Source organism: Chroicocephalus ridibundus, chromosome 1 (genome assembly GCF_963924245.1).
Source record: "Chroicocephalus ridibundus chromosome 1, bChrRid1.1, whole genome shotgun sequence".
Classification (NCBI taxonomy): Eukaryota; Metazoa; Chordata; class Aves; order Charadriiformes; family Laridae; genus Chroicocephalus; species Chroicocephalus ridibundus.
In genome coordinates this window covers 213,044,770-213,072,609 of record NC_086284.1, presented here as the reverse complement: position 1 = coordinate 213,072,609, position 27,840 = coordinate 213,044,770, and the positions used below count along the sequence as shown (strand labels likewise).

Sequence of the window (27,840 nt, the reverse complement as noted above, 5' to 3'; positions counted from 1 at the left end):
TTTCTGTCATCTCTTGGCTTCCTGGAAATCATTTGATGATTCCCTGGAATCATTTGATGATTCTCCCTTTGAAGATAATAACAGTATCAGTAGCAATAGGTTCAATAGTGGACTGATAACCAAAAATCCATGATGACCCCAGACTGAACATACCATACCATCTGCTAATGGCAGATACACATTCAGATCATACATCTGACTTTCACGCTCTTTGCAGTTGTTCTACTGTAGATGATAATCTAAGGCCTGACACTGTTTAATGTAAATTTTCCCAGCTGGCTCTCAGCCCTCTCCAGGCCATGGTAGCATTTAATTGTTGGAAGAAATGAATGCATTTCATTATCTTACTTCTCTCTAGGTTATGGTGACATTCATCACACAGCACTGCTGACTGCAGAAGTTGGATGCGCTTCATAACATCCCCTCTCCCCGACTTAATCTGCTCAAAGCCTGCAAAGAATGTATCTTTATGGTGTTTTCAAATTATCTGTCAATTGGAAATTAAGCTTAATCAGCAGATCTAAAGTCACAGCAAACACTCCAGCATTTACGTTGGCAAGAAGCCCAGGTATTAATCAAGGGTAGTAGCCCTTCCACAGACCAGTAGATACCTCTGTGGACAGCACAAAGCAAAGCCTCTTTAGGAACCTGAGCTGTTCAGAGGAAGAAATCCAGACTGGTGTAGTGTATATTCATAGTGTCCTGAGAGAGAAATCAGTCTTTCAGCTACGTCTGTACAGTATCTGTGGGATCCTGGCCAAAATCAGGAGTTTCCAGCAGCTACCACAGCAACAGCCAGAAGTAAAAAGGCAACACTGAAACTAGAAAGACAGGAAGAGCAGAGCCAACATAAGAGTCAAAGGCAGCATGAGTTCCACATAATATAAGACAGACAGACAGACAGATAAAACTTAAGCCCTATGTGTATATACGTAGATATATACATAGAGACACGCTCTTTGTATCAAAGCTTTCTGAAGTTCAAGTCCCAGCTTTGTTAGATTCTCAGGGTTCAGTTCCTGGACAACTGCAAAACAGTATCCAAGCTGTTAGCCCAGGATGATGTGAAGATAATTCAGAACAACCCTCCCTCATTTCAGACTAAGCTAAGCTGCATTATCTCACATTTGCTGGGGAGTAAGAGTGTACACAAAGTCTGTTTCCATGGCTCAGCTGCTGCAAGGGAACTTCTTAAGTAACTTGACTGAATCTGAGCCATCAGACCCAGAGCTGACCGATGTCTGTTTTTGCAAGCAAATGTTATGCAGTGGCTTGGGGAGAGAGATGCTTTTGTAAGTCTTGCCTCAAAATATTTACCGTCTGTACAATACCGCATAGATAGATGAGCTACTGATAACTCAGCCCAGCAGCTCAGACCACTCACTGGCAGAGTTAGTGCAAAAGTTTCTTTCCTTCATGGAGTCAAGATGCTCCGCTCCTGTGTGTTACCCATCACCTGCAGAACAGACAAAACAAATTCATCACATGAGAGACTGTGGTGAAAAAAATCATCTGAATAAAACAGGTGGGCCCAAACAACTGTTTTCTCCATTGTATTCCCACAATCCTGATGTGTAACAAGAGTTTTGTGCAAACAATTTTCCTTATATAGAAGCAATTTTTCCTTTTACGTAAAAAACTTGAATTGTCTCATTTTTTTCATTTTTCACAAGGCCTCTTTGGTTATTTTTCTCCCTCCCCTATCTACAAGGACTTTCATTTTTCTTTCACTCTTAAAAAGCAAAATGTTTCACTGCAATTAGAATCAGATATATCACTTCTGATTCCCAAGCAAACCCCCTCCATTTTACAACTGCAAGCAAGGACTGTTCTTGCATTTTGATCTCTTTGAAGAACTGTGAGATACATAGATCTTATTGGCAGTGAAGCACACATCAAAATGCTAAATTGCTCCCCCAAAACTTGGATAGTTGCTGTCTAAATAAAATCTGTTCCCAAAAATGAATTCTGGGTACTAAAACCAGATCTGGGATTACTGTGGGAACAAACAGCTATCAGAAGTGTAATAAAATAGGAAACACTTCTTTAAATTGCACTGACAAGTAAAACTGTTGATCTTTGTTGCTCTTCCTTCGCTTTTGCTGCACACGCAGTTAGGTCCTGCAGTTTGCAAGAACTTAGGCCAGAGCTCAAATAAAAGAGCTGTGATGAGCTGCTAGTATTTTTGCTCCTCATTGTCACAGAAGCTACCTTTATGGCCCCTCTAACTCCCATACATTCCCATCTAATGTACCAGCTATGGATGCAGTGATAGGAGACGACGGTAATTCAGAGATCTCACTCCTGCAAGCAGAGAAGGCCTCAGTGTACCTGCAAGGAGCCGGATTCCACTTGTTAGCAGTGTAAGCAGAAAATACATTGATTATGGGCTCAGCATGCATAAACCTGCTATCAGACCTGCTATCTTTACTACACAGGTGGTTCCAAATGTTTTCTGGTTTTATTTCTAGCGAGATTCGTAACCTGCACCCTCAGTTTGAATGCTGAAGTTCCTCAGCTGTAAAAGGATCACTCCCTGCCAGTGTCCACCATCCACCGTATACCTCTCTTCTTCCCCTCGTGCTGGGGAGTCCCTGGCTGCAGCACTTGGAGGGCAGCTGGGGAGGCCATCCGCAGAAAGGCACGACTTCATTAAACAGCAGACAATTCATAGCTCCTAGGAGATATCAAAGCAGCATTTTCAAATCAAAAGAGCTTATTTTCAAGCCATGCAGTTATTTAATGAAAGATTGGTATTTTCTACATAGAAAGCTGACATTTTAGCTAAAATGACTTTCTTTCCATTGAAAACAAAGGAACAGAAATATCATAGCTGGCCCTATTACCTAAGAACAAGCCCTGTGGGGTCCTTCCAGCCCAGTATCCTGCTAAGGACAGTCACTAAGCACTGGGACTGTGCGGCATAAACTGCACCAGCTAACTCCATTCCCAGGAATCAGGCTTGTAAAGACTTCCCGGAACAGGCACTGCATCCAGCCACGATGTTTGACAGCCATTAATGGCCTACATCCCCATATCGCTAAAACATCATTACCGCAGCCAACTGCATCCAGGGCAGTGTGGCCAGCAGGGCGAGGGAGGGGATTCTGCCCCTCTTCTCCGCACTGGTGAGACCCCACCTGCAGTGCTGCTTCCAGTTCTAGGGCCCTCAGTACAGGAAGGACATGGACCTGTTGGAGCGGGTCCAGGGCAGGCCACAAAGATGCTCAGAGTGCTGGAGCACCTCCGCTGTGAGAGTTGGGGTTGTTCAGCCTGGAGAAGAGAAGGCTCCAGGGAGACCTTAGAGCCCCTTCCAGTACCTGAAGGGGCTCCAGGAGAGATGGGGAGGGACTCTTGATCAGGAAGTGTAGTGATAAGATGAGGGGGAATGGTTTTAAACTGAAAGAGGGAGATTTAGTTTAGATATCAGGAAGAAAATCTTTACTCTGAGGGTGGTGGGGCACTGGAACAGGTTGCCCAGGGAAGCTGTGGATGCCCCATCCCTGGAAGTGTTCAAGGCCAGGCTGGATGGGGCTTTGAGCAGCCTGGTCTAGTGGGAGGTGTCCCTGCCCATGGCAGGGGGGTTGCAACTAGATGATCTTTAAGGTCCCTTCCAACCCAAACCATTCTATGATTACGCCTTGAGCAAAAAGCACTCCTTTTTGTTCATCTCACACCCTCTGCCTGATCCCGGCGTTTAGGCCTCGTGCACCAAGAAGCCCTTCCCAATCGCCCCTCCTGACACAGCTCTCTGCTCCACCATATCCCCTAGTCTTCATTTCTTCTCCTGTGGAGACCCACGATTCCCCACACGACCTCGTTTCTCCTCGGGGGATTTTCCTTCGGTTCTCGCCCTGAGGAGCCCAGGGCCTACCAGCCCGGCGGGGACCGTGGCGGAGGACGGTCTGTGAGGGAAGGTGGGACGGGAGGCCTGGCAGCGGAGGGCGGCCTGCAGCCAGCCCTGCCGCCGAGCCGGCGGTGGGCGGGCAGCGCGGAGCTCGGGAAATCCCCGCGGAGGAGGAGGAGGCGGAGGCGGGGAAGGACAGTCAGCTGAGCCGGGCCGCCGCCGCCATGGGCGCGCCGTGAGGAGGGTGAGCGGGGCGGGTGGCCGCCCCTGAGGTAAGCCCGGCGCGGGGGGACGGTGGTCGGTTTCCCTCGCCGTCGCCGTGGGTGGGCTCGCCCGATGACTCAGCGGATCCGGTGTGGGCCTGCGGGGAGGCCGGGCCGGGCCGGGGAAGGGCAAGCTGGGGAAACGCCGGTTTGCGGCTCCCGGAGGCCGCCTCCCGACCCGGCGGTGGGGGTGGGGGTGCGGCGGGACGGAGTGGCCGTGACCGGGCAGAGGCGGGCGCGGGCGCATCAGCCTTCCTTCCCCCCCACGGTAGTGCGGCGGGGTGTCGGGTGTGCGATGGAGGAGGCAAAAATAGGGACAAGAAAGCGAAAATGAAAGTTAAAAATCAGCAGAAAAGGATTCTCGGCGTGAAACGGAGCGTCAGCGCGCGCGGGGGCCGAGCGGGGCGGCGGAAGGGGGCGGCGGCCCGGGCCCTGTCAGGGCCGGGCGGGTGTGGGAGCCCGCTCTCTTCGGGGACGGGAGCTGCTGCCGAGTTCCCAAAATACTGCCAGGCCGCGACCCCCCGGGTCTGGTGAGGGAAAAGGGGAGAGCAGGTGAGACAGGGGTTCTGGGTGTTTCGTCCCCAGAGGAGGGGGCTCCCGAGGAGGAGACGTTTCGTGTATCGGTTGCTTTATTCATGGAGTCCCGTGAGGGGTTAATGGAATATGGGGACTCAGGGATACTCTGGTGTAGCGGGGTCAGAGGGATTAGGAGGTGCCTGCGTGTTGTGACAAGACATGCGGCTTGCTTGTCTGAATAAAATGAAGGTACATTTATGTTTTCTTTATAAACATTCACTGGTCAAGAAATGGAGAGTTTTCTCTTTGCAAACCTTGTAGTAGATGCTTCAGAGATGTCCAGCAAGTTGAAGAGCCGTCCTGCTGAAAATGGAGAGCGTGCCAGGAGTAAAATGGAAAACGGAACAGACAGCATGGCTGCTCCTGCCCTTAGTACCTACACCCCAGAAGAGATGGTACAACAGATGAAAGAACTGATCACTGAGAACAATGAGTTAAAAGGTGAATGCGCACATGAACTGCGGAGTCTTCTGTGGGATTTTTTTGTCCTATGAGTATGAACTCAGTGCTCGTTTGCCCTTGCTGGCTAACATTTTATACTTGGGTAGCAATTGCTGTATAAATGACTCTGCAAGTGGCAAGGCCAGTTTGACAGAGCACATCAAATTGAACCAGTATGGAAGATTAGGGGGAGAACAGCCCAATTTATGGGTGACTTACTTGCTTCAGAGTTACATGTATAAGCAATATAGCATTGTATATTTTAGGAGACGAGGTGAAAAATCTTGTACTATGATATGCTCTTTGCTTATCAACCTCTAAAAGCTTTTTTGTTTTGTATTTTAGGATAGTTGGGCAGCTCCATTACAGATAAACTACCATTATACTATAGCTGCATCAAGAGGGGTGGGTTCTGCAGCACACAGAACAGCTCGGGTTAGGATGCTGTCTGAAAGGAGCTGCATCCTCTTGGGCAGAGAGAGGGGAAACAGAGCAGGTAGTCCTACCCTGTGTGTGGTAACAACTATGAACATTTAGATGTGGCAGTACCTTCTGTACTTCAAAAGGAAGCGGTGGCCATGGCAGGGTCTATCTGGGAGAAACCAAGACGTTTCCCTGAAAATGCCTGATGAGTTGAGCCTTTCAGGTGAGAGAGCTTTGCTTCTGGATCCCAGGAGTTTAGGTGTCGGATATGTATTTTTTTGAAAATTGGTAAAGCAAAAGCCCAAAGAATTTGGAATTTTCTGTGTAGAAGACAGAGGTACCTCACTGTTTATGTGGCAGCAGAGCAGAGAGTCGCGTATCTTGTGTGCTGTGATTTTACACTAGTGTTTAAATTCTGCCTGAGTCATTTTTGGATCTGGTCCAAGTTCTCTGCCTTGAGTCTCATGGGTATCTAGTAGGAAAGTTGTTTCTAGAAGAGCCTCTGGTATTTTGCTAAAAGGTCCTTTATTATACAAGATAATGTTTTGGGACCATATTTACAGCTGCTGTAACTCATACCTTGCAGAATCATTCCCCAGAGCTACATTTATTTACATAACCTGAAGGATTTGTTGGCGGTTTATAGTATGACATCAGGACGTAATGGAAGTTACTGGAAAATACAATGTGCAAAAGATTTTCAAGCAACTGGCTTTGAGTTTGTCGCTTTAAAAAAAGCAAGTCTGAAATACTTTCGTTGACTATTCCTAAAAATCTTGTAAGCATTTTGCAATAGTGAGACTGATGTTGTTACATGCTGACTTTGTTACATGTGCATGGCTTCCCAGCCAGGGAGGATTGACTTTGCTGTAAGTTGTCGGGTGTATTTTTTCAATGCTTTTGATCAAGTCTTAACCAAATGTTCAAGTAGAGCATTGTTGGGCGTATTTGAGACTTTCGATTTCATAGCATCCGTTTCATGCAGTAATTTACCGATCTAGGATGTCTGTTTTCCCTACCAAATCTCAGTAGTTTCAGAATCTCAATGCAGTAGTTTCATTTGGGTTGATCATGTAAATAACACATGCAGCAAGGTACCTCTTGTGAACAATACTTCTTGCTTTTCCTCCTTTGTTTAGGAATAAGTCAAGAAGTGAGAGAGTGTGGGCATGTGACTTCAGCAGTGGATTTAATGCGATTTATTATAGCGCTAACAGACTATAATAAGTTTAGTTTTGGTTTGGTATTTAAGGTACACAAGGAGGAGGTTCACATTTCGTAGCTAATTATTGCTACCCCATTTGATACTGAAGAATCCTGAGCTCAATGTAGTGGAAATCTGCTGTTTCATCGACAGAGTATTAATGCGAATCAATGTCTTGTCTCTGGCTGTCGTTTAGAAGCCATGAAGGTGCATAACCAAGCTATGAAGGACCGATACGAGGAACTTTCCATCTGGCGAGAGAAGCAGAAAGAAGAGCGAGAATTCTACGAGCTAAAGTTTAAGGAGGCTAAGCAGTGCTTGCTAGCCAAGTGCATTGAAAATGAACAGCTACAGCAACAACTTCAGAGCTTAAAGGAAAGAGAAGAAGGAGCTGAAACGGTAAATAAGGAATTGGTTGGATTGACATGATTTTAAATTGAAAGCCTGGAGTATTCGTGTCCCTTCAGCCCACTGGGAGGTTTGGAGATTTGTTAACATCTCCATTTTTATCCTTATGCTTTAACAAGAGGTCTTGGCCTGACTTATTTTATAAAGTGAGTCTTCTCAGAGTGTAGTAATTGTGCCCCACCTGAGATAATTTACATTTTAATTAACATCTAATTAACACTAATAATTAACATTCTTGACATTAGAAATTAACATTTCTTGCTAACTTTTCATTCTTTATTTTGTTTACTGTTGGGTATTTCTTGACTTTATTCTTCCTTTTGCTTGTTATATTATCTGTCTCATGATTGTTTAATTGCTTTTGTATTTGTGTTTCTAGGGAGAAGTTGACATGTAAGCAAAAAAAAAAATCACCTGCCATCTATTTTTATTGTATCATTGCCCTCTCATGAAAGCTTTTTTGCTGAGGTCAGATCAGATCTGTACTTCTGCAGCCCCATTTGAGTCTGACTGAGCTTTCTTCCTCTGTCCCTCCGTAACACGTCATTTCTAATGTTGCAGGTGATTGCTTAATAGCCAGGCAACATTTTGCAGGTAGTACTGAAAGCACCTATGGAAAAAGCCTCTTAAAACAAAACCTGCTTTGTGTCCCACATGGTCACGTGAAGGGGTGTTTAACGAGAAGTTTCATGCAGAGCCAAACTGATGCATCTGTGTATCTCGTACCTCCAGGACCCATGTGGATTCTCTGTTACCTGATGAAGTATGAGTATGTTAGCCTTTTTCTCAATGGAGACACTAGTAGACTCTCCTTTCCTCCCCTGATGGACTATTTTATGGAACCCTGTAAGAAATTTTTCAGCATGTAAATCAAAATTGGCCAATGAGTTCAGAAGTTACAAGGGGAAAGAAAGTCACATATAAATAGTGTGATTGTGTAAGTACTACTTACACAATCTTTACTTTACAGGGTAAAAGTTGCATTTCAGGATTCTCAAGGAAACTCAGGGGAAGTAGAGGACTTATTCTGCTTCTACCTGTTTTAGAACTTCTTGTACTTTGAATACTTAAAGTAGGTTATTGACAGAGTGATCCAACCTGCTTAAGTAATCCAACATCCAGAAAAATAAAAAGTAAAAAAAAATCTTTTTTAATTATCTTATTTCAAGAGCTTCATAGAGTAAGCCCTGCTTCTTCCATGTTTCTTTGCAATTTTTTCAGCCAATGGTAATGTAATTTAAACAGCAACATTTTCATTTCTGATTTTCAGGCTGATAGTGTTGTTTAAGCCAAAATTATGTTCTCTCTTGAATGCTTTATTTCTACTTTAGTTCTTTTTTTTTTTTTTATTGTTTAGAAAGAGTGTGAAAAAATTGCCTCTAACAGAAAGACTAATCTAAAATTAGTCTAATTTGTCACACCTCTGTGTTTTACTATTAACTGAGATAAGCTATGGTCTGTTGCCGCTGTTAAGTGGCATCTGTGGTTCACTCAAAATCACAGATTTATTGTGTTGCCTTCCTTAGTGATAAACCAGCACTCATGGGAGGGTTTCTCTCAAAACTATACCTCTGTTAGCACAGGTTGCTGTAAAGCTCTCCTTCACTGGATCTGGCTCTAATTGCATCCTCTTACAGCGTAAGCACAAAATCAAAGACAGCAGCAAGTCAGGTGGGTGGGATGGTACTGAGGGATGGGAGACATTGTCAGCAAAGCAAGAGTTTGGAGATTTGGCATGAATGGTAGATTAGAATGTAATCCAGACTCCAGGAATTGTCCAGAATTTACATTGGTGGTATGTGGTGTAATAAAGGCATTTCCAGGAGGCAGAAGACTCGGATTACAAAATAAGGAAGAAACAAACTCACAGGGAAAGTTTCATAATGGGGAGATGCATTTAAAGGCAAGAAAACAATGAGGCTTCCTGGTTATGTAGAGGCTTAAGAGGGGGTTTTGAGGATCCTGGGGAAAGAGAAGAGGCAGAAGGTAAAGGAGACAGTCATGACTGGAAGGAGAGTTTAAGTTTGGGGAGAGTCTCTGAGGGACAGGGGCTTTGTGGAAGGGATACAGGACTTTGTGTGAAGGTCAGGGATACAGGGAGAGATTTATACATGGAGATGGGATACAGAGAAGTTGTATGGTGGGGAAAGGCTGAAAGTGGTGTGCGTGCAAAAGCTCTCTGCCCACTGGCCTTTTCTCCCTAGAATCTTAGGTAGATTTGGGACAAGAGGAATAAGGATATGGGGGGAAAAACAATAATTCTGGATGATAATTCTGTAGGTTGGCTGAGACCCTACATGGTAGTGAGAGACACAGATTCAGGCGGAATTTACATCCTAATTATCTATACATTCAGAGAGAACCAGAAGCATGATGCTCATCATTTGATTAACTTGGTTTCACAGTTTAGACTTCTTGCTGTCTAGGGGACCAAAGCTTAGTTTAGGGATCTGTACACTGGGTTTTTCCAGGCAAACCTAACCAGAGAAGAAGGGATGCGGGACACCATTGTTATGTTCAGGCTCTGTGCTCCTTGGCTGGTGTTTCCTTTTGGTTGGCTAATGCAGGGTTTGTTTATCCCAGGAGGGAGGTATGGCTCCTGAGAAGGAAGTGAGGCAACTGAAATCCCAGGTGCAGCGGCTCCAGGCTGAGAAGGCAGATCTGCTAGCCATCATTTCAGAACTGCAGGTCAAGCTGAACATCTCTTCAGCAGAGGATTCCTTTGTGGAGATCGGGATGAGTGTAAGTGAGGGGAATAAAAAGAACACGGTGACCTGTGGCCAGAAACTTTGGTTCCAGCTCAGTCCTCCTTTTTTTGCAAACTTAATTTTCTTCTTGTACCAGGCTAAATGATGAGGAAGACAGGTCTGAGCGTAATTATGGTGACAATGCTTACTTGTGACATTCTACAGCGAGGTATTTGGCATCCTGTCTTCCTTTAGTGGAAAGGGTGAATCTATTCCCATGTCAATGAAAAATCTTTATGCCTCTTTGGGAGGGAACAGCAAACTGACAGCAACAGCAGTGACACAAGATGCAGGCACAGTGGATTTGGGAGGAGAGCTGCATGGTTGGACTCGATGTTCTTAAAGGTGTTTTCCAACATAAATGATTGTATAGTCTCTTAGATTACCTGACATGGAGTGCTTGTGTGTTACAAGATGTAGTGGTAAAGGACTTGGAATTTATTTTTGTCCTTCCACTTTCATGCTCAAAGTAAATTAATTTCATAGGTAGCCTTCATTGCACTAAAAATATTCTCTGGTAAAACCAACATGGTCCAGCAGATGACTTTGGACTAACGCAAAATGTTAAGAGTCTTACCTTGTTTGGAATTCTTGGGGGAATTCCTGTTTTATTAAGGGCAACACTTATGCATAGAAGGAGGTATTTTCTTTTGAGAATGGGGCTCACTTTCTACTGACAGATATGTAGAGATGCAGGCAAACAAAACTAATTGCAAAGCTGTAGAGTGTTCCCCAAAGACGTAAAAATCTACTTTTTCTACTGGTTTTGTATCTGAAAAATTTTCAGGCAAAATTTGAAATGTGAAAATGTGGGTCTCCAATATACCCATAATAGCAGATCCCTCTCCGGAAAGTACAAGTGCAACAGGAAATTAAGAGAATTTATTAAAACTTGTTTGGAGTTGTTGAAAAAACTTCAGACTGCAGGAAACCTTCAAGGATGCATTCTCCTTTTTTTTTGCTACAAAGATTCTCCTTTGGGTTACAAAGATTAAGGAGTGAGTTTTGTAGTGGGAAAGAGGAGTGGTTGTTTTGGGAGGCAGGAGCGTGGTTCTTAGGCTTATATTTAAAGCCACCTGCAGCGATGTTGGCTGTTGCTATATTGTGCCCAGTCATCTTTATAGGGGAGAGTGGCCATGGAAGGTGCTGATAAAAGAAGGCCAAATCTCGTTGTTGTTCCTCTTTATCAGTCCAGAAGAGATACAGGGAAAGGCATGTGAAGTATTTAAGTTAAGAATTTCCAAATATGAAACTGGTCTGTGGGAGTTTTGTGTTTTTATTTATTTTTATTGCTGTGATAGTAGTTTTCCCTGTTTTTCTTCCTTAACTCAAGTAAATAGAACTGTGTCCTGCTTAGTCCAAATACCAAGCTAATTGTGTTTTTTCTTTCCTAGGAAGAAGAAATAAGTAGAACTGCAAAGGAACATCAAGAGCCTAGTGGTGAAATGACCAGTAACGTTGCTGTCTACATGTATGTAGGTTCTTGTGTGATGTGTGTGATTCAGACTTCTGCAATGTGTTTTGTTTTCAATGTGAGGGAACATTTTTCTATGAGGAATGCACTAGAAAATCCTGTTTTTCTGTGGCCTTGCATCCCACCATTGCAGTAGCTCTACTTTTTTACCATGTCATAAAGACCCTCAGCTCTCTGGCATTTTTCTGTCTGATTTTCAGTAGCTGACAAGAGGGAGTGCATATTCTGGCCAGTTGGCCAGGCATTTATGTACCTGCTGACTTGCCAACTTTTCAGGCTTTTAAGGGAGGCCAAACAGAAAAGATAAAGATAGATGCTGCAGGGACTCCCTCCCTTCTAGTCATTGGAGACCATCTAATAGAGTATCCTTCCTCTACCCAATTATAGTGATGTTGGTGAGAATCAGAGGTCTTGTAGTCTTTCTGATCTGAACCTGCCTGTTCTGTTTGTGTGTGGTTGGTATAAAGTATATCACAGTGGAGCAGACACACATGCAGTAACGTAGTCCTTATTTTTCGGGTTACTAGGCTTAAGATACCAGAATTCTGTTTAGGTTACTTCTCAAAATTTGATCTTTACATCAGCTCCAGGGCACAAGGGACTTTCTTGCCCCTAGCTGAACCTTTACTCTTCATGGACATAGACAGCTGATACTATTAAACTTTCCGTTTTGGATACTGTCCAATTTAGCAGCTAGATGGTTGTGGCTGAACTCTCTTATTTACTTTGTGGGTTTTCCTTTTGGAAGGAAAGGATATAGAAAATGCTAAGGGCATAGCAGGCCAGAAAGCTGTGCTCCAGGTACAGGTTGTCACTCCCTGCATCACGGCAAGGGCGAACAGCGTTTTATGTAATCACGTAGTCTCTCAGTATGTGGTTAAGAAGTTGGAGGGGGGAAAAAAAAGTTACAGTTATGGATGAAACTGAGAGAGTCTCTTGACCACAGACTGGGCTGCAAGCATTAAGCTTGTCATTAGCGGTGGTGTGTGAGAACTCTCTGATGACAAGAAGACATTCTCTGTGGACTTGGTTACCTTTTGATGAGTAACTGAACAGTACCTACAAGAACAGGGGGGATATGTACCTCTTGAAATATTTTCTGTGTCACCACGTGTCTTTGTCCAGCATTGAAACTTTAGACTGGTGCTGTTAACAGGTTCAGAGAAATGTGATCCGCTCAGGACGCGTTTATTTCTGTAAGAGTAGAACAGTGCACTAAAAATCCCCTGGTAAAAGTTATTTACTTAAAATATCCTGGCTGAACACTGTCTTTGGGGTATTGAATTTTGCTAACCAAAGATTTTTAGCTCTCGGAAGCACAGAGACAACTATGCTTTACTTTCTGTTCTGAACTACAACAGGAAAGTTTTAAACGCATGCTGTTTTACAGCTGAGCTTCTGAAACATACAGTGTATATAACCTGCCTATTTTACCACATAGGGGATTTTGACTTTGTGTCTAGATGGACATAAAAATGGAGAGAATGGAATACAGTATTTTATCATGAGGAAATTAACTTACCTTATTTTTTGGGTAGTTTTTTATTTGCTTTGGTTCACTTCTACAGTAGCATAATGCATTTTTGAAAAGAGCTATAGAATACAAGGGAGGTGGAAATATTGAAGAGACTTTCTTTCTGAAAAAGCAAGCAATTTATGGTGACCATTTTTAGTGGAACATGCCTTCTTTTCCTGGAAAGGAATGAGACAGAGATAAGAAATGTTGCATGTGTCATTGGAAAAAAATGTTATTTTGGGAACAGACAGCAGCACTTTGTAGAAAGGGCTGCAAAGTAGGTTCGAATAAATGCACTGGGTTTTGTATTGTCTTGACTGCTATTGTTTTCCTTGCTTAAGTACGAAATTGTTCCTGCAGCTTTGAGGGGGACTGTCTCAGCACAGCGCAAAGCAAGGACTGCATTTGCATGGACGGGGACTTTGGCTAGTGGCTTGTGGGCAGGTCTTGATTCTTGGGAATGAGCCCTTTGCCCAGAAAGTTGGTTTTCAGCACTGTGTGAAATGGTGGCCTCTCAGACTGGTCCCAGAATTAGGAATAAGGGAGTGCTCTAGTACAATCTAGCTGTTGTCATTTATATCTGGTTTGGTTTGAAGCAGGAGCAAAGCTGTAGATGACTCGAAGAATTTGGAGTCTGAGGAGCTAACTGTGAGCCAGCTGCTCTGCTGCCTTAGAAATGAAACTCAGAAGAGGGAAAAACTGGAGAAGGAGCTGCAGGATCACAAAGAGAGGTATGAAGTAGGTGCACTGTAACATTTGGAGCTGTTCTCTTTCGGGCTGCTACGGTTACCAAGGCTGTGACTGATCAGAGACAAGCTGAAATATCAGTGTGACCTGGACGGGGAATTTCCCAAGCACTCAGTAGCAATGACTTATTTTTGTGGTAGTCCTTAAAGGGATAAACCACAGGTTCTCTTCCGTGGGCAAAAGAGTTTCCATGTTTTATTATTATTTCCTGTAGGATCACAGATCAAGACAAACTACCCCTTTCCTCTTGGGTTCAAACTTTCCCCAGGTTATGTCAGGATGGTATGATGATTAGTTGAGGATGTTCTCTCCACTCACTCCTCCACAGTTACATGCTTTTGCATGAATCACCTGTGTGTGGGGCCTTAAGCAAATTACTATGTATAAAACAGGGATCACAGTCCTCTTCGTGATATTGGCAGGCTACATTTAGCAATGTGTGAGCTTGCAAAAGCTCCTTAGAAATGTCTAAAATAAGTTTAATTCCAAACTTCTCTAAGAGAGAGTTTTTTCACTGAGACCTGCGTCTCATCTCGGTTATATTGGTATAAATTGGTGTGACTGTTCAGGCATGGAAAATTGCTTAAGCAGTAGCTGTTCGAAATCCCCACTTCACCGATACAGATTAGGACTTCCTGGACATTATTTGTTATGAGAGGGTTGGTGTCACGGTAATTGTTTCTACCTGGTCTTCCTAGAAGAGGTAATGAGCCATAGCCAAATGATTCTTAGAAACCTCAGCCTCTGAAAATACCAGAAAAAAATAGAGGCAATATTAATTACTGGATTCAGTTAACAGACTGACCCATTTCCAAAGGATTAGCAGTTTTGGACTGTACCAAAGATCAATCGCTGTGGAATTAATGTCACTGTCCTTCCCCACACCTGCAGACTTATACACCCGTCTTAATTAAATATACATGCTGGGTGTCCTGTGTTCTTCAGGAACCCCCATGACTGTGCAGGCTCTCCTGCATGTCTGTGCTTTCAATTCTGCCTCTCATGTGAGGCTATGATGTTAGAAAGAGAGTACATCACTTGAGTAGTCACAATCCCACTCTAAATATAGGCCAAATCCATCATTATTGTCTCCTCCTGTTTTCCAGGCTGTCAAAGCTGGAGAAGGAAAACAGCAACTGTCTGGAGAGTGGCACACAAACTGAACAGGAAGAAGAGGAAGGTTCAGAGGCTGTAAGTACCTGTCCTCCTGAGCTGAGATTTAACAACATGCAGCTTACTTGTTGAGGCCAACAACCTGAGGGCCTAGATTTCCACTCACACTCAGGGAGCAAGGGGCAAATATCCTGCACAGGGTATGGAAGTGAATTTTGAACTCTCCAGTCCACGTTAGAGGTAGTGCCAAATTACGCTAGCCACCAAAAAGGGATGAGATTGGTGGCCAAGAATGAGGGAAGCATGGCATAACTGCAAGTGTATCTCATTGCTCCGTCCACGTCCACTCAAGAGAGAGATGTAGTCGTTTCTAGCTCCAGAAAGTCTGGGTGAGTTTCCTTACTGCTAGCTAGGTGAGCTTTTGGATCAGAATCCAGTGACAGCATACTGTAAAACAGATTTTAAATGTGGAGCACATATGGCACCTGATTTGGGTTTTTTCATGTTTTTGATGAGGTGTATTACAATGGTGGGACATAACTATCTTGGATTGAGACGCAGTCCCAGGCAAATTCAGTCCTGTTGTTTTCAGTTGAGGGTTTGAATGGATGCTGGGGTTGGGATTCAGCTTCAGATACAGACACCTAAATTTATGGGTGTGTCTATGTGAGGTAAGCATGTAAGCTCCTGTAGCAGTGGAGATCCATTCAGGTTCAGTGCAGCTGCATAATAGAGGCAACTAAGCATGTCTGTCTATGAGGTAGCGTGAGTTATCTGAGGTGCTGCATGGGGCTAACGAGTCTGCTGTGGGATCTACAGGAGACCTGTACCCTTCTGAAGGCCAGGACAAGTATTTTAGGGCAGGGCTGGCTTAATTAAACAAGACTAGTCTGTGGTCAGGCCAAGAGATGTCCTTTCTAAGGAAAGCAGATGTTGTCTCAGTTAATTCTTTCCAGTATTTTATCTCAACTTTGCCTGAGTTACAGCTTGAGCCAGATGCTTCTCATCTAAGTACTGATATTGAGGTAAGCATAGGGAGATCATTGTGATGGCACTTGTTATTTCCATTTATACGCTGTCGGGTTTCTTTAGAGGGCTCTTGTCAGAGGAGCTCATGTTATCTCCTCCTGTTGTACAATGCAGATCTTTAATGAAACAATGTGAGGGTGCACTGCGGACCATTTGAGGGCTCTGCATTTGAAGACATCCTGGGAGAGAAGGAATGCTGCTTTGTCTCTGTTTGGAGAGTGAGGAGCGGCTGGGGGAGAAGAGGAAGAGGATAGAGCACATCCTCTGCCAAACCACAGCTGGATGCTAATCTCAGCCAGGTCTCCTGATTGTCTCAGGACAATTGTCATCTTAAAGCACCACCACTGCAGTTACTGCTCTGCCTTCCCTGGGAGACTGCTTGCAAGCTTCCCAGAAGCAGAGATCTAGGAGGTTGTGATTTAGGTGTTGCTCCTTTCCTGGGCAGGCTAAGAAATGGGTGTTGGGGAGAGACAGTCTGTACGGTGTGGTGGGATTTTTTGAGTCGGGTTAGCCTTTTCTTTCAGTGAGGCTGCCAGATTTGCTTTCCAGAAGCATGGATAGATTGTGTTCCAACTAGGTAAAACATCTTGAATTATGATGGAACAAGAAGACCAGGGAACAAGAATTCCCAGTGCAGTTTTATTAGAAGTCAGACTTTTGCCAGTGGAAGCCTACCTAGGGATGGATCATTTGTTTATTTATATTTCTTTGACAGACTGTAACTGCTGCGTAGGGGAATGGTGGTAATCACTAAGGCTGCCTGCTTTGCTCATGAGTGTTTAAAATTGTGAACTCTGAGGAAGAAAATGCAGATCTGCGTGAGGTGTCTTCTAGCCAATGCTGGGAAGTCAGAAATAGTGTTGTCTTTGAGTCGCCTGGATTCTATGAAAATGTTAAGTCAAAATGGGGTTCTGCCATATTTAGGAATAATTGGTAATTGTGAAGCCTTGTGGAACGAGGCCTTATTACTGAGTATAGAGTGTAACGGTGCATACTGAATTACACTGTTTTATCTAGAGAAAGAATGATACTTCCTGGTTAGATCTGTTAGTTAGCCTGTGACTTTCCGATCTTGAATTGTCCATATGTCGTTTTCCTTTTGTTTTTTCCTAAAAGGTTGGCAGTGAAGTAGAAACCCTGAATTTGCAAGTTTGTGCTCTGTTTAAAGAGCTTCAGGAAGCCCATGAGAAGTTAAAAGAAGCAGAATTGATTCAGAAGAAGCTTCAAGAAAAGTAAGTTTCGGAAGAATAAAAGTTCTGCTGCGACATCCAGTATATATTCGTGTAGCAACTCCCACCTTGGGAAACTCACCAGGTCTACAAATACCAACTTAAATATCTGTTTCAGGGAAATGCTGTAAAAGATTGGTCCTTCTTTTTAAGTGGAGATGAAAGTACAAAAATACAGTCATTGTCAGAAAATCTGAGCTGCCAACCTAGTTCTACAAATAGAACCCCAGTGCCTTGAATTTTAAGATTTGGGTTTTAACCCTTTTGGATGTAAAGGCAAATCTTTCCTGTTTGCTGCTTCACATAATCAATCCCTGTTCTCGTCTTAGGGGAAGAAGCCAAGGGGCTGCGTTCTGACCCTTTTTACATGAACTGTCTGTACTTTGAAGACCAACTGTATAGGTTATAAAAGTGGTTACACGACCCTCACTTAGTTTTGTGTCAAATTCCAGTTCTTTGAGATTCATAATAGTAAGAAAGTGTTGGTTTCAGTAGCTTTGCTTTCTGATGGTTGTGTATAGGTTCACTTTTGTTTTTCCTTGCTCTCATCAAAATAAGCTAAAGTGAACCACACAAAGATTATTTTTGTATTGTGCATAGGGTGCCAAATCCATCAGGAAAAGGTGAACAGGAGAGAGCAACCTTTTTTCTTTGTTCTGTCAGATGCCAAGTACTGGAAAGAAAAAGCTTGGGGGCTGCGTCAGAATTGGAGGAGAAGCAGCAGCTAATATACACCATCAAGAAGCTGGAACTTCAGGTGGAGAGCATGCAGGCAGAGGTCAAGCTGGAACAAGCCAAGACACATGAAGAAAAGTGAGTATGACTTGGTTTTATATTCCAGAAAGGTATAGTCTGTGAGGAAGGGAAGTCCAAGGGAACCTGGTCAAAGAGGAATTTAATCTGAAATACGAGTTTTGTGTTCTGCACCCTTTGAAATCATGTTATGTTTGTAGAGTCTGAACTAGACACCTGCGTTCACCTCTATGTCTGTCACTTTGAATCTGGAGTCTCCACATTAGGCCCAAACTGTACCCTTTCATCTAGTGAACACCTCACTTACTTAGGAAAATCTGAGCTGTAAGCTCTGACTTTTATCTTCCTTTTGTCACAAAGTCAACGATAGAATAGGATCAGGTATAATAAACAAGCACAGGAAACGGAAAAGTGAAAACAGCTGTCCCACTGACTAGCAGGGGTAAATGTGTCCACAGCTTGGAGAGTAGGCACAAGGCAGATGGTGACAAAGATGGGAAAGTGACATTAATGAAGAGTTCTACGGTCGCTACAATACGTTTGTCACTAGGAGAGGTAAGTATGCAGTGAAGCTGAAGTAGAGAGACTCACTGTTTGCTCTGGCTCCTTGCGGCCTTCCACATGCAGCCCATGTAAGGAGTGTGAAAATGTCCATCCAAACTGTACAGAGAGGCTGAACCGCCTGAAGGACCTGTCTTCAGTTGCTTCAGAAGCTGCTCATTATCTTGAAGTCTGTGCCTGGTTCTTCTCCTGGTGAATTCTCTTTCACTTGAAGTCTCAAGACTTGGATGTCTTCTTAAGAGAGGTGTTAAATTTTGAACAGAATTTGTGAACTTGATATAAAAATATTGGGTGATGGATTCTTCAATCTGAAATGCAGACAATCAGTAAAGATATTTGTTTGGACTCAGTCCATGGATGGAGCAGCACACAACTCACTGGAAGAGAGAAGTTGAGAAATGGAGCATGATTTTTTCTCATTGGAAGTGCAGATTCATTTGCAAGGAGCTGGTAGTGGCTTCTTTCTAAATTCTAACAGATTATTTAGATTTCAAAGAATTTCTAAGTGTTTCAAACTTTCATCTCTTTTTTTGTCATAAACAGGGCAAGATGTAGTAGCCTGCAGGATGCGTATAGCAAACTCCTTTCTGAACTCACTGAGGCAACGAAAACAATCGATGAAATGAAACTCAAAGAGGTAAATTTTAAACAAGAAGAATTCATAGTTAATTAGGGGGGAGTGGGAAGGGATAGGAGAACGTATTTAGAAACAAATTTGGGCAGGAAACAATTGTGGTCCCTTCCACATAATATAGCATGCAACATAGCAGCGTTGCTCTGGTAAACGTAGATCCTGTGCTGTCAATTATAGAAAACATTATCCACACATCAGTACTTCCATAGTGCTTTTTAGGTGTGGTCTAGTCTGCAGTGCAGTGTGGAGTCCAGTCCTTAGAGATCAGTGATATGCAAAGGCATATTAGTGTTCCTGCAGCATAATTTGTAAATATGGGAAGGCAGACCTCTAAACATTTTCGTAATCTTAAATAAAGTGCCTGCCACTGTGAGGGCCTGCTCATAACTGAGGCTCCACGGAAGTGCCAGATTCTTCTGTATAATTTTGGAAAGTGGGAGAACATCCTTTGTAGAGTCCACTGGGGAGTTCTCTTTTAACTTGATACAGTGTATTTGAAAGCTCAAAAACTAATCTTTAAATTAAAATATCAATCACCACTGCTGTCTTAGTCCAAGTTCCTTTGATGACCAAAATTGGAAGCTTTTCCAAGGGCAGGAGGAGTAAGAAGCAAATTTTCACTTCAAGCAGGGTCATATTCTGAGTTCCTCTTGTAACGATAGTTCTTTCTTTCAGCTGGACAGAGTGGATAAAGTTGTGGTGGAACAACTGAATGCAAAGGTGGAGTTGGCAGAACAAGCCCTTGCTGCAAAGCAGCTCCAGATAGATGAAATGAAGCAGATTATTGCTAAGCAAGAGGAGGACCTGGAAACCATGACTGTGCTCCGTGCTCAGGTATCAGTTCTTCTTACAAAATTGGCTAGTTCCCCCACCCAATATTCAGAAACCAGAAGGAGGTGTTTAATAGCTCACTCTGGAATACTGAATACATTTCCTCAATTCCAAAGCATAATTCTCTTACACGGCCTGCCTTGCAGATCCCTGCAGAGCCTTTACCACCATATCCTATGGTTCTGTAGGACGAACTGTGTATGCTGGAGTCTGGCACAACAAACAAAAGCTGGGAACAGATGTGTTTGTGTGTTTGAAACCACTGTCTGAAGAATCACTGCATATGTTTTAGGCATGACTTTACTCAAACCAGTGTGCGTAAACAGTGACTAAAAAGGGTATGCCTCCCATCTACGGCACAGAACTGGCATCTTGGCCTGGTTCCACTGTCTGTGACACAGATTTGTCTGTGTCATGGGTCAAGTGACTTGTCTATGCCTCGTTTCTGCTCCTATACAGCAGAGGGCAATAGCACTGTCCCAGATAAGATACTTTAAGTATCTTACACAGAATCTAGAAACTACTGAGTCTTCTTCACCCTGTAAGTAGTGCAGATCTTCACTTTGCAGTGTATAGGTGCTGTAGGAGTGTTTTGAGTAGATGCAGGCTATGATAGAGACTTGCTATTTTGATATATGACTATGGCTCAGTCCAAGTTACAAATTCTCAGCATGATTTCATTTCTTTCATCAGATGGAGGTCTATTGTTCTGACTTCCATGCTGAGCGGGCAGCAAGAGAGAAGATCCATGAGGAGAAGGAGCAGTTGGCTGTCCAGCTGGCATATCTGCTAAAAGAGCAGCAAAACCTTGAAGATCTTGGCCGGTGAGAACAGACTTTGGTTGAGCTGCCTTTGGACTGTTTTGTTACCCTGTGTGCTGGAGTTGACCAACATTGTCTTGCTAGCACCTCAGTAGAAAGGCAAACAGCTCTGTAGACATTTATTTATTGGCTAATTTGAATTTTAAAAGAGGAAAAAAAAATTAGTTGGCTGACTTCTCATTTTAATTTTGCAGTAGAATCTCTGTAAGGCGTCTTAGTTCTTACTTGGGTGCCTTAACAGGCTTTCACTTTGGATGATTCATACTTGATAAATTTTCCCTGCTGATTCATTTGAGTTTCTTTGGGTTCTGGCCTCAATTTTAGTGGTGAATCTGCAGCTAAGTTTGCTGCATGTGTGCCAGGGATATCTGCTGCTTCTCCAGGTGGTAGTGGTAAGTGATTACGCATAGTTTCAAGTACTGTGATACTGTGGAATTGCATCATTTTAACACTCCTAGCTGTAAAAAAGAAAAAAGAAACGTTAACCATGTGTCCTCCACTCATCTCGTGGAAGCCATGAGTACAAGAAGAGTGCCCAGAATTAGAATCAAGTTACGTGTCACGTTAACTGTGCACCGAACCCTTTTTCTGGTATAACTTGCTTTTCTGCTTTAATCAAATTTGCAGTTTGCCCTGAATAGCTGAAAGCCCTTGGAGTTTTCCAGAGGAGTGTGCCCCAGATCCCTAGGTGTGTAGCTGCCGAAATCCTGATGGTGTCAGTTTTGTGACCCCGATTTCAGCAGGACTCTGGCACAATCTCACAAAGCAGCAGCGTTTCTAGGTCCTGTTTCTGAGCAGCAGTTGTGAACTAAATGCATGACCAGTTGACATGATTTACTTACAAATCCTTTGATTTATTTTGAAACCTTGTACATTTTCTGGAGACAAAGGGGAGATAACCTTTTGTTCAGTCTTTTTTTGGAGCCCTTGACTTTTTTTTTTTTTTTTTCTTTTTTTTATTCTCAGAAATTCTTTGGCGGAGATGCAGAATCGCCACGGAGCCAGGGCACCAGATCAGGAACGCTCACCTCGCCTTGTCCAAAGAGGTACTGTAAGCTCATGGGGCCAGGCCCTGCTGTGTGCAGTTTAAAACAGCTTTGCTTGGCTGCAAGCAGCTCCCCGGCTCCCCTGTGGTTATTCTGGCAACTGGGTAGCTGCAGAGAGTATGATTCTCTGGCCATTAGGACCAAGCCACCAATCTTCTTTCAACTGCTCCACAAAAAGAGTACAAAAAACCAAATAAAATAACAGGTAATCAGTTATCTTCTCTGCTTGCAGGAACTGGTGGTCAAGACTGGCGAGAGCAGCAGAATATCTCAATGTATTCATGTCCCAAATGTGAAGAAATTCTCCCTGATTTGGACACACTGCAGATTCACGTTATGGACTGCATTAATTGAGTGATGCCCTCCAATTCTTCATCTTCTGGAATTTCACTTTTTTTTTTTTTCTTCTTCCTGCTCGAGTAATGCTCAACTTCCACATCCAGTGAAGGAGGTTTTCAGGGTTTTTCTCGTTAATTCAATGGGAAAAGGGTAAAACTCCTACCCTGCCCTGTACTCACTAATCTTATTTTAATCTGCTTTAGGAAAATAATTTTTATAGGTTAAGCAACATGGATGCGTTAAAGAACTCCCAGTGTGTCTGCTGCTATAAAATCTTTAAGGAACATTCCCCTGATGTGCTCTTATGGCTAGCCTGCAAAACAGGGCTCAATCACTGAAGTCAGAACGGAGATGAGATACATGCTGATCAATTGAAGTACTGTGAGCCTGTAAATACTTCATCTCTCCTATACTATAGATCAGGAAACTAACGCATTACAAAAGCTGTTTGAGAGCTTTCAACAAAATGCAGTAGTGCTGTATTCATCGAGCATTTGAAATGAACCCTGCTCTTTCTCCAGATGGCAGTTTTATTGCTGCCCTTGTGACCGTACTAATCTGATGTTAAATTTTTGATGGCTTATGTAACTTCTTGCTTTAGCCAGATGTGGGTAAGGTTTAAAATAGATCATTGAGGTCTGATATATGTAGCTCCTGGTGTACCCAAGTCACTTGGTTTTATAGAACTGTTGATTTTTAAGGTGTTGTGTTGATTCTTCTTTATTATAATGAATTGATTTGAACCTGTACAGTATTGTGCTAGAAAGCGCTGAGATGGATGTAACCTAATTTAAAGAGAAGAGTATAATGGATTTTCACATCTCAAAATAAATCTATTGTAAGTATAAAATTATCTATGCCTGTGGATATTTTGGAGGCTGAAAGAGGATTGCAAATACCTGTGGCTGAAAAGCTCTTGTACAAAGAACTGTAGTATATTAGTCCTGTTCTTGCCTTCCCTGGTGTTTTCATCTCAAAAAAAACCCAGTTCTTAACGTGCCATTTCATAAAAGAGGAAAATACACAACTCTTAACAAAATATGAACCAGCTTGAATGGCAGGAAACAACTCAAGCAAATTGCTGGGATCTATGCACATGAGGAGTTGAATGTCTTTTGCAAATAACTAACATTTGCACTGTTGGAAACTGGCAGGGAAGGGAATAAGAGATGCATGAAAACCTCTGAGCAGCCAAATGGTGTCTCCTTATGGCATCATCTTCCTGCTGAAGAAAAGAAAGTGTTGGTCACTTTGGCACCACGCAGTTGGAAGGAAGCCTTCATGCGGTTTTGGACCGATCTGCCAACCTTGGTGTAGGGAAAGATTTTTTATTTTTCATTTTCACTGTTCAAGCCATAATCTCTGGAAGCAAATATGCCAGGACTTGCTACGACCCAGTAGTTAAATCTGTGCCATCTTGTTCTGTGGTAGGTCTGTTTGGCTCACCGAGAGGCACCAGCAAGGTCCGTTGGTGGCCAGTCCACTTCTTTCTGATTGCCAGAACTGGGAGCTGTGTTCAGAAGGAACAGAGTGGGATGATCACTATACCTGAATACGGAAGTTCAACATTTTATTTTTAATACCGCTTTATTACTTCTTGGCTTACCCTTCCACTTCAAAGTTCACATTATAACAAGCCTGAATGTTTCCTGATTTGTCATTACAGTGCACTGCTGTCAGAGGCGTTGGGTTGCCAGAGTTGGGAAGCCTGAATCCTTCATATATAGGCACAACATGATCTGTAGAAATACGTGGATCTCTGGAAGATAAAATGCAAAAGAAACTGCATTCGTAACTAAAGCACCTCCACTGCAGTAGGTTTACGTAACGGGCAAAACTGGAACAAAATGCAATTGTAATTAGTTTTTGCGTGTACAGTTGTAATGGCTTTAACAAAAGACAGGGTGCTCTGATCCCAAAACCTTACTCTTACCGTGGGGTGTGCTTATCTGAGGGACTCATCAGTTAAAAAGCTGTTCAGAATAAAGGCAAGCAAGCAGGAATTTGTATTTCTGGATTTTAGGCAATTGCATATTCCTAATGCAGAAAGAAATGAGCAGAAAGGAAAAGGTGAGGGAAATGTCTTTTGTGGAGATGGTCACCTAAACTCCCCCTGAAGGACTGTGTGGATCATAAACTTCCCACAGAACTAGTGTGAGTGAAAGTGATTGACTTTATGTATCCAACTTCATTAGGAAAGTGCCCTGTCAGAAACTGCTACTATTGTGCAGCCTGATCAAAATGCTAGCTTTTCAGCATTAGTCTAATAAAAGAGGAAAAAATTCTATTTATTAAAAGGGACGTGAATTCTACTCAGAACATAGCAAATCAGGGTAAAAGATCATCGTAACATTAATTATTCACCAGGCAGGTTTCAAGTAGTCCAAAGCGGGAATTTCTGAACATAAAACTGACAGCTATGATGACAGTACTTACTGTGCCCCATTGCAGGAGTTATGGGGAAATAACAGATTTAGTAAATCAGATGAGGGACAAAGGAGGTGGGACAGAGTAAGGTGAGTTCAGGACTTAACAGATCTCCATCAATGCCATCTTTTCCTCATTTGAAAAGTACAGCTACTTCCATACCTGTTATGCAGATAATCACATAATACAATTCAGACAGAATATATATTGAGAGGTCTTAAATGTCAGGACAAATTATGGTATGACTACAGTTAGCAATGGTTTTAGCCCTAAAATCTGGGGTTTCTCAGTTTCCACGTATGCCGGAAATGGAGAAAGCAATTGTCACTGTTGCGCTACAAAAGGACAGTCTGTTCCTCACAAGGGGAGGTCAGACCCAGTGCTCAGACACATCTCCTCACACATCTGACACCCCCACGGGAGTGTTGCATGTGTGATGGAGTCATGTGCTCACACTCCGTGGCTTAAGAGCTGTGTCATCTGCCTGTAAGAAATAGGAGATTGCTCCATGACCAACAGCAACTGGTCCACGGCCTTCACTGCTGACTTTTTTCATGGAGTGGTTTGCACTGGATTGCAATTTTAAAGAGAGATTAGCTAAAAGAAGCATCCGTTTTTGTCATTGCTTGTCTTCTCTCCACTGTGCTCATGGGGTCTTTCAGTAGATGCTAGATCAGTGCTTTGACTGGTGAGGAGAAAGGGCATAGTCATGCACCTGGAAGAGGGGTTCTTGTGCGGGGATGGCTGTTCTACCATAACAGGGTACGTGGAAAGCTCCACCGGGCCTCCAGCTTCAGACAAGGTCATGGAGACCATTCTCCAAGGAAAAAAGTCAAGCTGTGGTGCAAAGACCGTGGCTGTCCATCAGTGATGGCTAATGGAGAGCAGCTTTTCAGGTATGGAGGCAGGAATGCTTTTCTTCCAAATGAAGAAAAAGATCAGGTGACGCGTGGCTGATCAACACACTTCTGAACATTAAAAGGATGGTACAACCTGTGACAGAGACGCTTGTGCAGATGTGTGAAATTTATACGTATATAGCTTGTCATCTTGTGATGTTGAGCTAAGGAGAGTGGAACAACTCTGCAGGAGAAAGCCTTAAAGATGCTGGATACCACAACTGGATGGGCAGAGTTCTAGCAGGCAGCATGTATTTGCACACGACAAATTCTCCTGCTAGCCTACTCCCATAAACAAGTGCTTCTCCAAATTGTCCTGTGGATGAAAATCCAAATCAGAGAAGAAAACACGTTGAACAGATTAATAGTGAAATTTAGAAATAAAAAGTTTGGTGACTCAATATTTTACTCAATATTTTGCTTCAAACCTGAAACAGAAACTATTCTAGAGCTGATTAATTCAAACCAAAGGCCTCCATATAGTGTAAGATTTATGCTTCACTCTCAGCAGATGAATATTCTTAAAATGTACACAAGAAAAATACCTGCAGATCTTTCTTGGGTCACAAAAAAATCTTCCTTCAGTGTGTTTTTCATGTCGTGCCATGAGTGAATTGTCAGCTACCAATCTCAGGAGAAACAGTTCTTTTTTTGCCCTTGTAATTAGAGTGATGAGTTGTTTTTATTTTGCTGGTTGTCACTGTTGTTCTAATTATCTCTTGTAGACTCTGGATTATTGTTTTCTCTTAGCTGTATCTCATGTTCTCAGGCAGCTTCATCCATAATTTCAGGTAATACAAGAGCTGACTGAAATCTGTTGTGAAGAGGTATGCAGCAGCTTGGTTGCAACCTTCTTCATCAATTACAAGTACTCCCAGCACATGCAATCTCTTGCTGCCTTTTAATTGGTTCCTTGTGACAGTAGGATTTATGGGCTTTTTCCCCTGAATCCAATTTTATTAGGGGAGCTTTGTGATAGTTATGGATTCTGCCATGATCAAAATCTGATGGAAACGCTACTAGGCCAAAATCAAACTAATAGAATGATAATAGAGCTGATTTCATCTGAGGAGCATTAACCTTAATGAAAACACAGAAAATCAATGTGAAAGGCCAAAGGAGGAATTACTTACGCATCCACTGAGTCAAAATTAATCATTTTAAGAGGCTTCTGAAAGAGAGGGGATCTTAGCACAGGAATACTAACAGGAAGACATGGGCATTAGCTGAAGTAGGCCTTCATAGAAAGGTAAGATAGTAGGCCTAATAGTGCAAATTAGGAGGGACAAGGGACTGCAAAGAATAAAACTACAATACTCTGAAACGTGTTGGTGCAACAGGGAGGATTATTTTTCTGTTGTCATCATTAACCCTGTTAATGGTGACATTAACTCTCCAGAGGGCAGACGAGTTATCATGACAGGTGGCCGCTGCCAACACGTGCTCATTAGCACAGGTTTAGGAGTACATCCCGTTTTCTCTTAGATGAAAAATAAGATTAAATGTATTTGTGTTTTAAAGTGACTAGATGCTATGTGTCCATCAATTATTACTTGTCCACATATCTCTGTTTTTAACAAAGGACATTCCTGGTGTAGCAAACAGGTCCTGTGATCAGTACCCTGATTCAACATGAACAGGGGACAGAAGCGTTTCATTCCGCTTCAGATTTAAAATCCAGATGGGAAGGGGCCAGCACAGCCCTGTGGGGTGGCTTGAGATTCGTTAGCAGGAAGGTATCTGTGGATCTGCAGACCTCAAGTCACAGGAGGGGGCAAGCCATCACTACTCCAGTTAGATGGAGAGTGGGGGCATGTGGTGACGCTCTGTGATTAGCTGGGGTCACGCAGGCAATCAGCAGCCAGAGGGAGGAAAAACACGAAAAACCACAGATTCGCACCCATGCCAAGACGGGACACGAGGGGTTTCCCCTCTTCCATTGTGGGTCAGCAGCAGCATGGAGGAGCCCCCTCGGGCCCTCAGCGCCCACCCGCTCCTCCCCAGCGCCTGTCGTTGTTCATTGCTCTGGCTCCCCTCAAACACCTTTGCACGAGCATCGTGCAGGCAGATGCACCCAGACCAAGTTAGGCCAGCATGCCTGTGCTAAGCAGGTGGTTTTGGGGAAAAAACCTGAAAACAAGAGAGTCTAACATGGCACACGCTGAACAGCTTGGTTGGCAACTGTTCAGCAGAGCATTTCAACTCACAGTGGAGCATTTCTCTCTGAGTTTTTTCCTGCCGTCGGCTCGAACAACTTCTTGATTCCTTCAGCTATCACAGAAATTCTGTCCTTAATTTATCATTTCTAACCAGGTGCTGGTAACACTGGCCTTTAAATACCAGAGACTTCCTCTCTTTCATTGTGTATCATCTTGCAGGGTGGATTTAGTGCAAAAGCCTTGGGATCCAAGCTCAAATCCTTCCAGGTTTTGGGCAGTTTTGTGGGTTTTTTTCTGCATATAATTGATGCAAGGGGAAAAGTGACCAGAGCAATGAGCTGGTACATATTCTG

At 43.1% G+C, this 27,840-nt stretch overlaps 1 protein-coding gene and 1 long non-coding RNA gene across 5 annotated transcripts; one reads left to right on the top strand and one right to left on the bottom strand.

Moving 5' to 3' along the window:
* Positions 1-1,351: 1,351 nt before the first annotated feature.
* LOC134510376 (uncharacterized) lies at positions 1,352-3,955 on the bottom strand. Its single transcript, XR_010069586.1, has 3 exons — positions 3,817-3,955; positions 2,565-2,677; positions 1,352-1,456 (listed from the first exon to the last, which is right to left on the bottom strand). It is a non-coding gene; the product is annotated as an uncharacterized LOC134510376 (long non-coding RNA).
* Positions 3,956-3,966: 11 nt separating this feature from the next.
* Positions 3,967-22,855, top strand: OPTN (optineurin). 4 transcript variants are annotated; one of them, XM_063323608.1, is made up of 14 exons: positions 3,967-4,119; positions 4,948-5,127; positions 6,951-7,153; positions 9,746-9,904; positions 11,304-11,380; positions 13,499-13,630; positions 14,753-14,837; positions 16,905-17,020; positions 17,681-17,830; positions 18,875-18,968; positions 19,641-19,799; positions 20,490-20,620; positions 21,584-21,663; positions 21,896-22,855. In XM_063323608.1, exons 2-14 carry the CDS (start codon positions 4,962-4,964, stop codon positions 22,015-22,017), a joined length of 1,674 nt encoding a protein of 557 aa, XP_063179678.1. In that variant the 5' UTR covers positions 3,967-4,119; positions 4,948-4,961; the 3' UTR covers positions 22,018-22,855. The 4 variants fall into 4 exon arrangements, with proteins under 4 accessions (XP_063179678.1, XP_063179675.1, XP_063179676.1 ...); XM_063323605.1 differs by having other exon boundaries at positions 13,496-13,630; XM_063323606.1 differs by having other exon boundaries at positions 3,982-4,119; positions 4,951-5,127; positions 13,496-13,630.
* Positions 22,856-27,840: the final 4,985 nt, after the last annotated feature.

Bases quoted from the DNA above. Each gene is read 5' to 3' on its own strand.
- OPTN (XM_063323605.1), top strand. From the start codon at position 4,962: ATGTCCAGCAAGTTGAAGAGCCGTCCTGCTGAAAATGGAGAGCGTGCC. The intron at 5,128-6,950 runs GTGAATGCGCAC...GCTGTCGTTTAG, and splicing joins TGAGAACAATGAGTTAAAAG to AAGCCATGAAGGTGCATAAC. The intron at 20,621-21,583 runs GTGAGAACAGAC...TTTTATTCTCAG, and splicing joins AACCTTGAAGATCTTGGCCG to AAATTCTTTGGCGGAGATGC.